General features: G+C 35.1%; 1 protein-coding gene across 2 annotated transcripts in view; it reads right to left on the bottom strand.

Moving 5' to 3' along the window:
- The window catches only part of ORC5 (origin recognition complex subunit 5), a 66396-nt gene that overhangs the window by 36374 nt on the left and 15599 nt on the right, over positions 1-14423 (bottom strand). For both annotated transcript variants that reach the window (XM_071550051.1, XM_071550052.1), the window contains exons 9-13: positions 13794-13884; positions 11530-11582; positions 9346-9458; positions 6113-6160; positions 2674-2784 (exon numbers count right to left, since the gene is read on the bottom strand). In XM_071550051.1, the coding sequence (XP_071406152.1) occupies positions 2674-2784; positions 6113-6160; positions 9346-9458; positions 11530-11582; positions 13794-13884 (416 nt within the window). The remainder of the gene's footprint in view (positions 1-2673; positions 2785-6112; positions 6161-9345; positions 9459-11529; positions 11583-13793; positions 13885-14423) is intronic.

Raw genomic sequence — 14423 nt, 5'->3', positions numbered from 1 at the left:
GTTAAATCATTACACAAAAATGCACCTGAATGAAAATATTTCTGAAAAGGCAGCAGAAATCAACAGTACTCTAACCTCTGTTACCTCTTGGTTTAAAAACCAAGCAAATAAATTCAAACAAATTCAGTGATATGTTACACTAACACAATGTGTTAAAAAACAGTATCATGACAAATTAGAACTACTAAAATAACAAGAGAGCATTCTGGAGAAAAGTGAGCACTAAAACTTCTCAAGTGAATGCAGACATTCATGTATGTACTGAGATAATAGGCTATAATTAAAACCCCCAGACCTTACCTTAACTTCCCCTCAAACAATCCTCACTGGAGTGATGAGATGTTTGTTTAAAAAGAGCACAAAACCAAGAGAAATTTCAACTTTTAAGTGGCAACTGAAACAATTTTTTATTTGCACAAGTGGAAATTTGCCTTTTGCCACTCCCCCCAACCCCCCCCCCCCCAGTGTTACTCTCCTGTTAATGAGGAAAAACAAAACTGAATGAGACCAAATTTTTCTCATGTAACCCATTTACAGCAAGAAGTTACAGCAGAAAAAACCTTAGTTTTGTATTAGTTGCAAAGATCATGCTTTAAGAGAACACATTAACTTTTTGCTTGGAAAAAAAGTATGAGACCATTTTGAGGACTAATAATATTAAAGGGCAAAGCTTAAAATTCAAAATTTAAGTTGAAATTCTATTTAGTAAAAATGAAACACTATAAAAAAGCACGAGCATTAAAAGGAAAAATGCAATTTTGCTGCTTATTAGCATAAAAGTTTCACTTCTGAATCGCTAATAACCAAAATTTTCATGTGAATAGAAATTATGCAGTGAAACAAGAAGCAATAAGAAATATCACAAGATCAGCAAAAGACAGATCTTAAAGCAGCTGCTAGTCCTTCTTCAATCTTGACTGCGATTGTCGATCAACTTTAAAGCCAAGCCATGCTATTTTCTGACAGTACATGGGAAGAACTAATACATATTTGGTTCATGTACAGCCTCTCAGTTTACAAATTAAAGAGCACATAAAATTAATCTTGAATTAGTTAAGAAGACAAATATTTGACTTAAAGCATTTTAAACTTCAGCGCAATTCTTGAATGATTTCCATGCTGTATATATAAAAAAGAAAATAAAAAGCTTGTATTTTGTAACACTAAAATGAACCAATACTACTAAGGATAACCCAGCTGCTAAATATTTACTTTGTTTGAAAAATGTATTTACAGAACAACTAATGGCAGAAGTCTGTGCAATATAAATTGTTTTAAACTATTCCAGAAAAAAATGCAATTAAATATTATGCCTAGCTTAAACTACTTTCAAAACCCATTTTCAATTCTTTTGTATATTACTTTACATTAGACATTTCAATATTTTTAATTAAAATTTCATGCAAAAATTGCTTTACAATTACAAATATTTTTAAAAATTGTTTAAAAACTTTTATTTTTGTATAAACATATTTATTTTCAACTTCTTTGCCCTCAAACAGTTAAGGTTAAAAACAATCGTTTTATATCTTTATAGCACAATTTACAGATATCAGAAAAATAGAGAATTGCAGATATTCTTTGGTAACACTGCCATCTAGTGCACACTCTAAATTAGAATGAAGCATTTCTTTGAATTTTTTCATTCTGTAATATAGCCTAAGGGAGAGCTACACTCTATGTACAGACTATGTCTTCAGTACTACTTAAATGTGCATTGGAATAAAGACATCTGTTCTCTTACCTGGAAGGCACCTTAAATATGCAGACATACTAGTTTTAAAAATACATTGTAAAACATAATCCATTCACATCTAATGTATACCAAGACATTTTCGATAGCCAAAAATAATGAGAATACACAGCTAACATTCTACACAGAAACACATACGTTCCTTGAACTCAACAAGAACACAGACAATAAATTCAAACATTCCGTGGCTAAATCTGATACCTAGCTATGAAAGGTAGAAAATATTTCAGTAAGTAAAAGCTACTTACAGCTGGAAAGCAGGAAGAAATTGAGAATTTCTAAGGTTGAAATGAAATATCTAAGAATCAAGTCGATAGTACAAAACTATCTTCACTTTTACAGTATAGGTCAATACACACTTGATAAACCCAGAGCTCTAGAGGAAGGTAGATTTACTTAATGCCACTCAACTGTATAGTTATGCTGCCATCTAGTGAAACGGGATAGTCACTCTTCTCTGCAAGACTTCCATTTACTCCAAACAAAAAACATTAAATATATCTACCACAGCAAATATCTTTCACCTATAAATACCTTATTCCCTCTGCCCCTTCCTCACCACTACATTTTTGTAACATGCCTTACATGTGACTAATTTTGGCCACTGGACAGAGAACATCTATACATTGAACTTGAAATGCAAACAGGCTTACAGACTTCAATGAGAAACCAAGGAATTAATCAGCACAGATCACAGTCCAGGATCAGGAAAAGTTAGCTATTAGATTTCAGACCTTTACACAGGTAAAAGTACTGAATGCACAGCTAGTAATATACATAAATACTCTGAGACTTCAATTCAAATTTCTGTTGTGTTTACTTTCTCATAACTTTTAATTAGAATGATGACTTACAAAAACCATGTAAAACTTTTTTGTGAATTCCAGACACTAAAAAGTAAATTAAGCGTACACACTCACCTGGGAAAATATATTTGCAGTTGGAGCAACTCTGTTGTCCACAATACTATATAATATTGCTAACAATCTGTCCAAGGGAAATGGCTTTGGCCCAAGGAGGTGATTGCTGGTCTGCAACAGAAACAAGACTTCTTAATTCAACAGATCTCTCCTGGACTACCACAAGATATTATTCTCTTATCTTTCTGGTCTCTGGGTAGGCACTACAATCCACAGTAGCCTTTCATACAGCCTACTTACACATCATGGAAAACACTGATCAAGTAAAGATGGAGAGAGAGAGAGATCTGTTTAACATGGCAAGTGTTCAAACAGCACAATAAATAGGAACATTTTTGAGCTATAACAGATGATCTGATGCCAAATTTCCTGTCATTAGATTTATACATTTACTTGTCATATTAAATAATCTTGCCCAATCTAAGGATTAAAGAGGGAAGATGATGTTTTATGGTATTCACAGAATCAGAGAATGGCTTGAGTTGGAAGGGAGCTTGAAGGTTGCTTCCAAAGAAGGGGGATAAAACTGGAGAGTATTCCAGATGCAGCCCAAAGATTACTGAGTGTAAAACTCCGAGTGCATCTGCCTCCCACAAAATTAGCTGGCTAACATAAAGAGTTCAGATGGCTGAGCCCAAGGTCAGCTGCTTTGCTGCTTGGAGCTGCTGTATAACGAGGTACTGGCCCACTACAGCCAAACTTATCAGAACACATCGTGTTTACTCAATTTTGCATTTACAAAGCTCTTTTTCACCCTGCATACTTCACACCTCAGCTGGCACTGATGGACATTTTAGGCATTACAGATTATTGGATGTAGTAACATTGCATCCACTTGAATTCAAAGAAATAAAAGTTCCTGATTTTTCAATGCTTTTTTAAAGCAACCAATTTCACAAAAAAGAGAAACACAGTAAGGCAGAACTGGGTAGCATTACAATGCAGGCAACATAGTTAGGACTACAGAGATTTATACTGTCAAAAGTTCTTACAAGGAAAATACTTGTTTCCTTTTAAGTTTGTATTTAATTCTATCCACTTGCCTTTTTTGTACTGTACATTGATTTATTCTTACTAGAAGAGTAACCAAGATTAAAGAGGATTTTCAAGGGAAAGTTTGTTTCAAAATGCTTCTGGGAAAGAACATCTCAAATATACCACCAGCACCTCTGTGGCATTAGTCACCAGCAAAACACAGCCATTCATTTTGTCAGCAAAACTAAAAGGTATTTTAATACGTTTTAACTTTTCACACCAAGGAGGTGTCCCCAAAGCTACCTCTTGGCTGACAAAGCAAGCAGTGTGGAAAAACATGGAAAACTTGCAGTCAAAACTTTAGCATGGCACCTTCAGTCAGAACGCAGACATGGTGTAAGTTATGAACGGTACAATTGCCTGCCCTTCTGCTTTTAAACATGTCATGTCTGTGAAGCATATTCTTAATTATCACCAGAAAAAGCCAATAAACAGAGTAATTAAAATGGGTCCACTCCAAGCAGCTGTCAAATGCAATTAGCATGCGGTAATCTCTGAAGCTCTGTCTAGTATATACAGTTACCTCGGAAATCTGTTCCTCTCAATATTATCAACTCTCTGCTTAGAAAGAATACTGTTTGGAATTTCCAAATTATCTAAGAGAAATGCTTTCCTGGAGGAAAGCCAGAAGACTTAACTCTAAGAAAGTTTAACTTCTAGATGAAGCACTTCTTTTTTAGTTATTCAAGAGAAAAAAATTCTTTGAAGAAGCAGAATTGTATAGAAATTCCTTCAAATATAACATGATAAAGGCTAAGAATTTTACAAATCTTCTGCAAGGAGATAAGGTAGAATGCTACATAGATTAGTATTTATAAAAATGCAAGGGACCCAACATCTCTTAAAAACAAAGATACCTTCCAAATTAAGAAAACCTGGTCAAAAACGTTTATAGCCATCAAATTAACTCAATCATTTTTCAACAATAGTAATAGATTCATTGTTCAAAAAAGACCCTTCCCCAGTTACCACTATCTGTGCTCATGCTTTTTATCTACAGTGTCATTCTCATGTTTCCACTGCTTACCTGGCACCATTCCACAATTGCAAGCCATGTATTCACATTCCAAAATTCCACAAACAAGAATAAGAGCTTGCCAGCATGCTTTGAAACGTAAAAGCTTAACCCAAACTAAACTATGCGCACAAAAGGCAGAAACTCCTTAACCTCAGCTGGCTGAATTTTCAATCTTTTTATCATCTAAAGATAGAACTATACCTCTTCTTATTTTTTATCAGAAAGCATTTTCAAACTTCTCTGATTATTGTATGAATGAAGCATGTTCAGTTTTAAGCAAGAAATTCTGACACAAAACAAATCCTACACTGAAACTGAAGCAGATATACAAGATAAACTCATTTCCAATAAAAACCACATTTGATCTTCTGATGGACTGACAACTGAAAAAGGACATCTCCAAAAGCAGCTTCATCAGGAAGATCTCTCACTTGTCACTAAACTGGAAAAACATCACTGCAGGGCAATCATTCAAAGAAACCCAACAAATTCTGCTTTAATCAGCAATAGGGCAATTAACAGAATGATAAATTTAATTTCTTCCTCCCATTCACAAGATTCACTTTTTCTAGTTAGAAAAACCTCACAACCTCTGGACTGAACAGAGTTAATCACAAAACAGATTTTCAGTCTTGCTGCACCTAAACTTTCAAGGAAGGATTTATTTCATCCAGTGTTAGCTTTCTGCCAAGTAGGTATGTACAGCCAAACTCGTTCCCTAAGTTTCCATTATAGGCAGTAGAAATCTAATCAATACAATTTGTGGTGCAATTCATCTGACTGAATGTAAAACCTACTTTAGCATGAGCCAAATCACACCCTACAGTCCAATGGCTGCATCGACTGGCCCTGCACTGGCTATAAAGACCCTGGTTTAGATGCAGGCACTCACCAGAGCTGGGTGAACCTGATCTGTAAATCAGCCTTTAGACAAGCTCCTCTAAAGGAGGGAAGGCAGACTGATACAAACTGTCACACCAACTGAAGCAAAGGAGTCTTTATTTATAACACTACATATGTAATTCTTTATATTTCAGTTTCCCTCACTATAGAATTCTTTCTATTAATTTTTTTAAAGAACATAGAATTCTTTTTTGAGAGAAATTCTGTAATTTGGCTGCTCCACCTATGATGTCCTTTAAATAGCTTTATTAAACACACTTTGTTATACACAAAATTGTGGCATTAGGAGATGATTTTATGCCAGTTTCAATAAAATAAAAATGTGTGTAACACAGAAATTTGTATCATACAAAACAAATTGTTGTTTATGCAATTCTGCTGTTTCTGCAGTAATCAATGACACAAAAGGAAATACAGAACCACAAGTATAGTAGAAAGAAAATCCTTGCTGCCAAGTTCAGCTTAGAAAGACAAAATACATACCTTCTCATGCTTCTTCATAAAGTTGGTCTTTCTGATTTTCCCATGATGCTGCAAACAACAAAAAAGAGCAAAGACGGAATCAACACAGTCAACAAATAATATATATGCAACAAATGTAGTATTTTACTCCAGGTCTACTTTTTTTACTACACCCCCAGTATTTGTCTCTGATATTCTTACTATAAAGCCCTAAAATGACACTTGCCTTACTTCCTGCTTCATCATGTCCCAAGTGTTGCAAAGCCAAAATACAACACACTAATATTTTTAGGTGACATGCGTAAGAGTTTTTTCTCATCTAATCAAGGACTGATGAGAAGAGGCAATAAAATCTTGTTTTTAACGTGACTTCATACCACCATCCTCTCATATCCTCAATCATCTAATGAAAAAGACAGATGTTCTTTCCAGAAAAGTTTAAATGATGGCCACTTCATTTTTAAAATGTATCCTTGCATAAAATACATCTGAATTTTCACCTTTTATTGACCCCATTTTAGAATTTGGATAGTACACAAGTTGGCAGAATGACAAGCAGGAAATTAATCAATACAATACAAAGATATTCAAGGTGCATGAGCTAAATGACAAAAGCAAGGAAGAGGAGAGGATGGGGGATTGCTCTTGAAGAGAGTAACATCATTTAAAAAGCTACAGCTTTAAAGCAGTCTTAAGGAAGGAAGGACTATCCAATGAAAATAATCAAGTGCTCTGGATCTCAACTGAAAATGTGAGGGCAAGGTAAGGACAGAAATACAGTAAACATGACGTTACAAATGAAGGGACTAAAAAAAGAAATAAAAAAGACCAAGAGAGACATGGAGGATGACAAATATAAGTGATGTAAGAGGTACAAGTATAACATTCTTTAAACACAGTTAAGTGTTCTTTTTCAAAATATCACCTGATAAGTTTTTCCACAGCCCTAAAAAGTATACCTTATTAATAAGTACACCTTATAAGTATGGTCAATGAATCAGGGAAACAAATAACTCAAATAATGGAATTATTTTTCATTATAATGTTCAAAAGCTTGTACTTAGTATTTGCGACCCTCAATACTCAGCCACGTCAAAAAGGTCTCAGTAAATGTGGTTTCTCTTGACTGACTTCTGAAGAGCTTAGTATTAGACAGGGCTTAATTTCCCTTACATGATTTGTCTGATTAAAAAATAGCTCATTCAGTTAATACATATCACACATGCTTCGAGAAAGCAAATTAATCTTTTTATCATGCCTTTGAAAAGAAGACTGCAGTGATAATCATGACCTTTCAGAGGGGAAAGTGATCAGGCCTGAGGTTACACAGCAGGGTTAGGATGGACCACAACAAACTGCATTTGTGCATTTTAAAGGTTACACTGGGATTTCCATATGCTGTATCCAAGTTCTACCAAAAGTGTTTCATAGCAAGCAAGCAGGTGCCTTATTTCTCTGCAAGCACAAACATAGGAAATTCAGAGCTAATTTTCAATTAGCTTTTAATGCTCTTTTTTTATTAATGACTTCAGATATATATATGTATTGCTACTCTTTCTTGGTTTAAAGACTATCTTCCAAACCAGCTTCGCATTTTTCTCTCAATCTACTGCAAAGTTCGCATTTTCACAGAACTAATAGCAGTGGTGCCAATTATCACTTCCCTGCTTTGCTGGGCTGTTAGCATTCCAGGCTGCCACAAACTGTGACTTTATTTTTACTGTACTACAGCCAGCTCTTTTTGTTTGCATCCCTTTTGCTGTCTACTAATTCTAAATCAAATCACTCCAGAAGATACTTCTCTGTAATCTGCTGTGAATCTCATTACAAACCTGATAAAAACCATACTCTATTTTCATTGTTCACATGGCACATAAAAATACTCAGTTTGAAACCCCAGCCAAACATGTTGATTTTGTCGGGCTTCAAGATGTAGCTATTTCTGAAACTCAACTTTAGACCTGCTGAAGGGTTAACTGCTACCAGATGATATATGTAGCATAAAAAAGGTTAACCTGTGCATCACCAGTTCTTGGGAAAAATATCTAGCACTGATCAAAATGCCTTCAAGATCTCTGCTTCAAAAATCTTAGACATTCATGTTTATTGTACAAAAGTTTATTTGGGTTCATGTGCAAGACTGGCATTTAACTCAGAGATACTAAAAAAGGAGAAAGGAAAAAAATCAAATTGAGAAAGATGTTTACTGAACACAAACAAGAAAGATAAGGCACACTTTGCTGACATACATTACTGATATGACTCTTGTAAGCTTTCCTGTTTCTTTTGAGTTTCAAGACTGATATGCAAAAATCTGTACAGAAACACTTCTTCGGCAAATAAACCTCTAAGAAAATACTTTGGCCAAGTGAAAAGCACAAAGCTTGCCCGCAAAGAAAACTTGTCTCTCTACACTTACTACAAGGGTGAAGCACCAACAGTTTTCAGTAAGATCATACCAGAAACATAAAAGCAATACTTCAACTAAATTTAAACTAAACCAATACTAGTATATCATCACTAGAACAGCAGTAACTTCTCAATACATACACCTATGATTTTTTTTTCTTTGGAAGAGGGAAGAAAATGATTATGTTTACAAATTTGTACTGCCCTCATTTTCTTCAATTGCTTACACCTACCCATCATGAACACCATACATTTATACACACATGCATAAATCAATACCTACTGTAGTAATTGATATAATGCATAGAAAGCCTAACTGCATTACATTCATCCTAAAACATGCATTACCACCATATGAACACAGCACAAACCAGCTAAGGGAACCACATCTTCTGCAAAAGCAACTGCTTGTATGCTTCTGTTTCAGAGGCTTAAAACTGTGTAAACAAGTTAACAATGCACTATGTCACTTTACCTCATTCAAGGCCAAGGCAGTTGTGGCTTGTACCTTACTCTGGAAATTTAAGCATGGCTTATACCTAATGACACTGTAGAGACTCCACAACCTTTTCTTAATAGAGCTATATCAACTTACAAAAGCACAATACTTTTGTTGTAATGACGTTTCATGTATATTGACATGATGACAAAGTTGGCTTTGTTGGACACTTGTAATCACTAAGTGATCATTATCAATCACAATACGTGATCTACAGAAAATCTTTTGATCTAATCAAATGAAGCACAAACAGAAATAGCTTAAAATTAATAGCTGGAGAGTTATAAACTAGGAAATTCAGTATGCAGGAATTCAGTAGGCATCACTAAGCAATAAATCTCATTACCTTAAGAAAGAATCTCTTATCTGTCCTAACAGGATTGTAGGAGGCAAGGTAAGCAGCTATTAGAAGAAATTTGGAGTAATAAGGAAGTTCCACATGTGTATGTGCAGAAAGTCCTATAAAACAAACAAACAGTTTATGAGTCAACAAAATCCAGTCTGAACATCCACAAACTTCAAATTAGACTTGTCTGCACTCGTTTTCTCCTTCTCTCTTGCTCTACTCCTGTAACTAAATGAGAATGGATGGCTACTTTCTCAACCCCATTATCACAAATACAAACTCAGTGAAGTGCCAAGGCAAGGCACAAAGCTAAACAAAACTAACAAGCCTTTTTAGACTCATTTCAGAAACTGTATTTGAAGAATCAGAGATTCATAAATCTTCCTAAAAATATATATAAATAATTCCAGGCTACTTTCATTTAAGTTAGTTTCTCTGGCAACCAGGGTAGATAAAGAGTTGTACGTAAATACAATGTCAAAGCTTTTCTCCAAGACTCAACCTTCAGACTGCTCCAGACTGTGCCAAACGGCTCACCCAGGAACGAGGCTGGCATGGTGAGGAAAGCAGCAGTGCTGCACTTCTGAAAAACAGGTCATCTCACAATTTTTAGCCACTGTCTTATTTTCTACAGAAAATGTTACACACAAGAACTACAGTCTAGTGATACTTATCTTCGCTCTTTTTTGCTTTTTTTGTATTTTTTACCTTTATGGTTCTCTGCTTTTATTTTATACAGCGTATGCATGAGAACAGGATCATCAAATCCCCTTATTCATTAGTTCTCTAACCATGGAGACCATTAAAGGGTCTCTCTTGTGCCTTCTTTGCTCACAGGTTTCTACTTTCACAGTTTGTTTTTCTGTAAAGCACCTGTATGTTTTTTCTTTAATCCACAAATACCAGCAAATAAAGATCAAGGAATAAAACATGTTTAGAAGTTAAGATTCCAAGCCTGCAGTGTGACGAGAAGCGTCCTAGATGACAGCTAGCAATAATTACCTTGCATCTATGCATAAAAGAACAGAAGGTTTAGTTCAACTTACGAAAGATTCTCTTGCATGGCATGTTAATTATACAATGCAACTTCAAATAAACTCAAAACAGACAATTTAGTTTAATACAGAAATATCTATTTTAATCTCATTCTTCAGGTCAGACAATACTGCAACACTTATTTGCTGACCTACACCCACACTAACATTTATTATATTTGTCTTTTAAGCATGTTATTATCACATGCTGCTTAATAACACAATAATTTTACCTACAACATATACTTAAAGTCTGAGAAAATGTATTTTAAATAAAACCTCCCTTTTTGGGGCTGTCAGGTGCAAAAGTACTTCATGACCATTTGGACATGGAAGGAGGGAGTTTAATAAGAGCACTTTGAATCAAACTCCTTTGGTCAACAATGTCAAAAAATCACTGATCATAAAGTAAATGCAGGGAACAGTTTGATGACTGCAGTTATCTTAATACAATTTTAAAATTCATGGTTATTTTACCTACTATCTAAAGAAGAAATTATATCATGAAAAATGAGAAAAAAGTGTTCCCAAGCTACAAACTGATCAAAAGACCATGACTAACTGACATCACCAAGAAAATATTTTAGTATTCCTTCCTAAACTGTAAATGAATGCTGACAGATATATTGAAATTTGACTTTCCAGTCTGCCTGATGTATAAAATCAAAAAAGCTCTACTTGTTCAAGGAAAGAGCAGAGAGAACACTGCAATTCTGACATTTCTCTTTGCCCAGAGATCAGGACACAGGACAGCTGCTTTCTTCAGCAATGTGCTAATTCAGTGCAAGACACCATACATAATATTCTCTTCTCCCCACTTGGACAATTTTGCCAGTGGGCACACAGGGGTTTTGACCATTGGCGTCAGCCCATTCCTCCTCCATTCTTACATAAGCAATACTGATGTAAAGAAATCTACTTCTAGCCACAAAGGGATGACTCTCAGGATATATGGTAAGGGAAATATATTCACACTCCTTTGTAGAACATCATCTCAAAAAACATGATTGCCCACAGGTGTAACTGAATACTAACAGGTGGCCTCATCTGTGAAGCTTCATTCACGTGTTCTCAGATAACAACAACAAACACAAACTGAAAAGCACACATTTCATGGTACAGGTCCCTATAGAGTTATTATATTTGATACCTTTCAACTGCCCAGGCTCTCCATCATCACGCTGCAAACGCTCCCACTGTGAGCTAAAAGACAGACAATGCAAATAAAAACCAATGAAGTATTTCTTAGTCTTTTAGACAAAACTCCCTGCTTGGTATATGTATATTTTAATTTCATGACCCTGGCTAGGGTACAGTCAGTAAGAGAATAATTAAAAGTACCAGGTCTTACTGCCTCACACGTAAGTTTCAATAATGTGCAGACTATGCATATTGTAAAAAAAAGGCAAAAAATAATGCCATATTAAGGTATAAAAGTAAAAAAGCTAATTGTAAAATACCAACTCCTTTCCATCCAACTACCAGCAGTAAAAAAACATCAATAACATTCATTTCAAGGACAATGCAGAATTGAATAAAAAATAAAAACACCAATAGTTTTAAGTTGTGTAATGACTGTTTACGTTTGTGAGAAGAATACTGTACTTCATAATGCAATTTTGAAGTCTATGTAAACACCAAAGCAATATTCATTCTTCACTGAAAAACTCTGAAGACAGCCAGATGGATCATTCTGTCAGTGTAAAATGCCTGCAAATAAGTTTGGTGTTTTCCTAAACAATAGCATGAAATTTCACTTTAAAACTTCCCATAAGGAGTAACATTGCTAGAAATGTCATAGTTCGGATCATTTTGTATACCACAAAGGGATTAAAAAAATCAGGTTTGTAAAAGCACCAGTGCTGTTTTGGTTTGCTTTTTAAAGTTCTTTATGAACAGGGTTTATCAGACATAAGCCATAAAACCTAAGGAAACAGTGTAACAAGAGCTCATGCAATACTTGAATTAGAATGAATGACCAACTAAATTATCAATGAAATAAGGTTTTATTCAATGTCTATTTTACTGGCAGAAAAAAAAGGTTCATTTTCATCTCAGTTCAGGTAGCACAACAGCTGATAGCAAAGTTCTATTGCTATAAATTACAACTTCAAGAAAAATCCAGAGTAATCACAGTTCTGTGACCAGAAAAACTGATATAGAGATTTTAATTCCTCAAGCGTTTACTGGCACACAGAGGTAAACTCTAGAACTATTACACAGAAAGATGAAATTCCTAATAAAAACCAAATCAAGTTCAAATTTATAAGCAAAGAAAACTGTAAAGAGGGAAATTAGTTATTTGGAAATGAAACAATTAATAAACTATTTTGTATCATAATCTCTTATTACACTCTAATTAGAGTAGGCAATTACACAATGTAAAAAGTCAGAAAGATCCTGAGTAGACTGTGTAATGAAGATCAATATTGAATATAAATAAATATTTGAGGCAAACATATGGCCTCATTGAGGCCTCATTGTACAGTGAAGCCAAGCTTGTACAAAGTAAAATCAATTCTCTTTTTGAAGGAATGATCACTTTTCTAAAATATTAGCAAAGATTTCTACTACACACTCAGGTTCAGTCATCAGGTTACTCAATGACATTCAAAGGAAAGAAATCTGTAGGTTTTTATCAAGATAAAGAAATCAAGCAATACTAAATTATCTCTCATTGTGTAACATCAGAATCACTCAAAGAGGGAGAAAACTTTATATCTAAGCCAATTATTACTAGCCAAAATGAACATCACCATCTTTTTTGCTAGCAGTCTGTGAACAAAATAAACAAGGACCCTAAAATGATACCAAGACAAACAGTTCATTAGCAGAACACCACCTTTTAATGCTGTCAAAAATGGCAATTCTATGTAAGAAAAATTTTGCCCTTGGAAGATAAATTAAGGGGTCAGAAAGTACAGTAAACAAACCAACCCAGCTCCTTCAAATAGAGCTAAGAAACACAGATGTTCAAAATCTGTAATGTTTCAAGCATTTTAAGGCTTGCACACACCATTGGCAGTGAGAATCTGCCAAGCCAACTTTACCAGTGTGTTTTAAACTGTGTCTGTATATTCTGGCAACGGATTCCCATGCTGGGCAGTTTCCTACATTACAGAAAATGGATCTATCTGCATGGTCATCAGAGAAAAGGAGAACACAAACTGCAGCCACTGCTTTACTTATTGAATCTATCATATGCTACAAATATGATTTTGTTTAAATTGGCTCCTGAGATACACTATTTCTAACAGTATATGGCAAGAAAGAAACTCACTTTAGAGAAAAAAGATTACATGTAGCAAAAAATGAAATACTAGCCATGAAACATAGTAGAGAAATATTTAGAGAGGAAGCTTGCTAAAAACAGCAACCTCATCAAAGCAAACAAGCCCTTTCCCCCAAAATTACCTGGATATTTCCCGGAGATAAACAGTCTGCATTGCCTTCTTCAAATGAGGTTCAATATTTTTCCAGAGTTTGCGGGTGTCACGTTCATTTGCTGCACCAAAGCAGAACCAACTCTGTTAAACATTTAACTCATACAACACTAAAGCTCAGCCCTGACACCTGAACAGTCACAGGCATGACACAGTCAAACACCCTGACTATGAAATGCCGTTTTAAGACAATGCACCATCACCATCCACCCAGCAAACACATTCTGCCATGCAAGGCTGTTTCTCTGCAGCTATTCCAAGATAATTTGGGTCAGTCTGACAGAAACTCTCCTCTCAGTTTCTCTTCTTAGCCTTGATAGAGAAATTATTTATGTCATTACTTTGCAGAAGTCCTGTTGGTTGAGTGAGGAGAAAGATTTATAAGGGGGAGGAAAGTTTTCATGGTATTTCCACTTCTGTTTCCTAAAAGGCCACAACCAAATACCACCTACTGCTTCTGCTGCAAAGGCTTCTCAGTGGGTGCAACTGGAATAAGCAATTCTGCTGTGACCGAAGAAACCAGTGTCACCACACAATGAAGATCAAAGCAAAGACCTCCACAAACCCCAGAAAATACCACCTGTTCTCTCATATAGCTGCT

Source organism: Pithys albifrons, chromosome 3 (genome assembly GCF_047495875.1).
Source record: "Pithys albifrons albifrons isolate INPA30051 chromosome 3, PitAlb_v1, whole genome shotgun sequence".
Taxonomy (NCBI): domain Eukaryota; kingdom Metazoa; phylum Chordata; class Aves; order Passeriformes; family Thamnophilidae; genus Pithys; species Pithys albifrons.
Note: the sequence above shows the minus strand (reverse complement) of the source record. Positions and strands in the feature narration are given on the sequence as shown.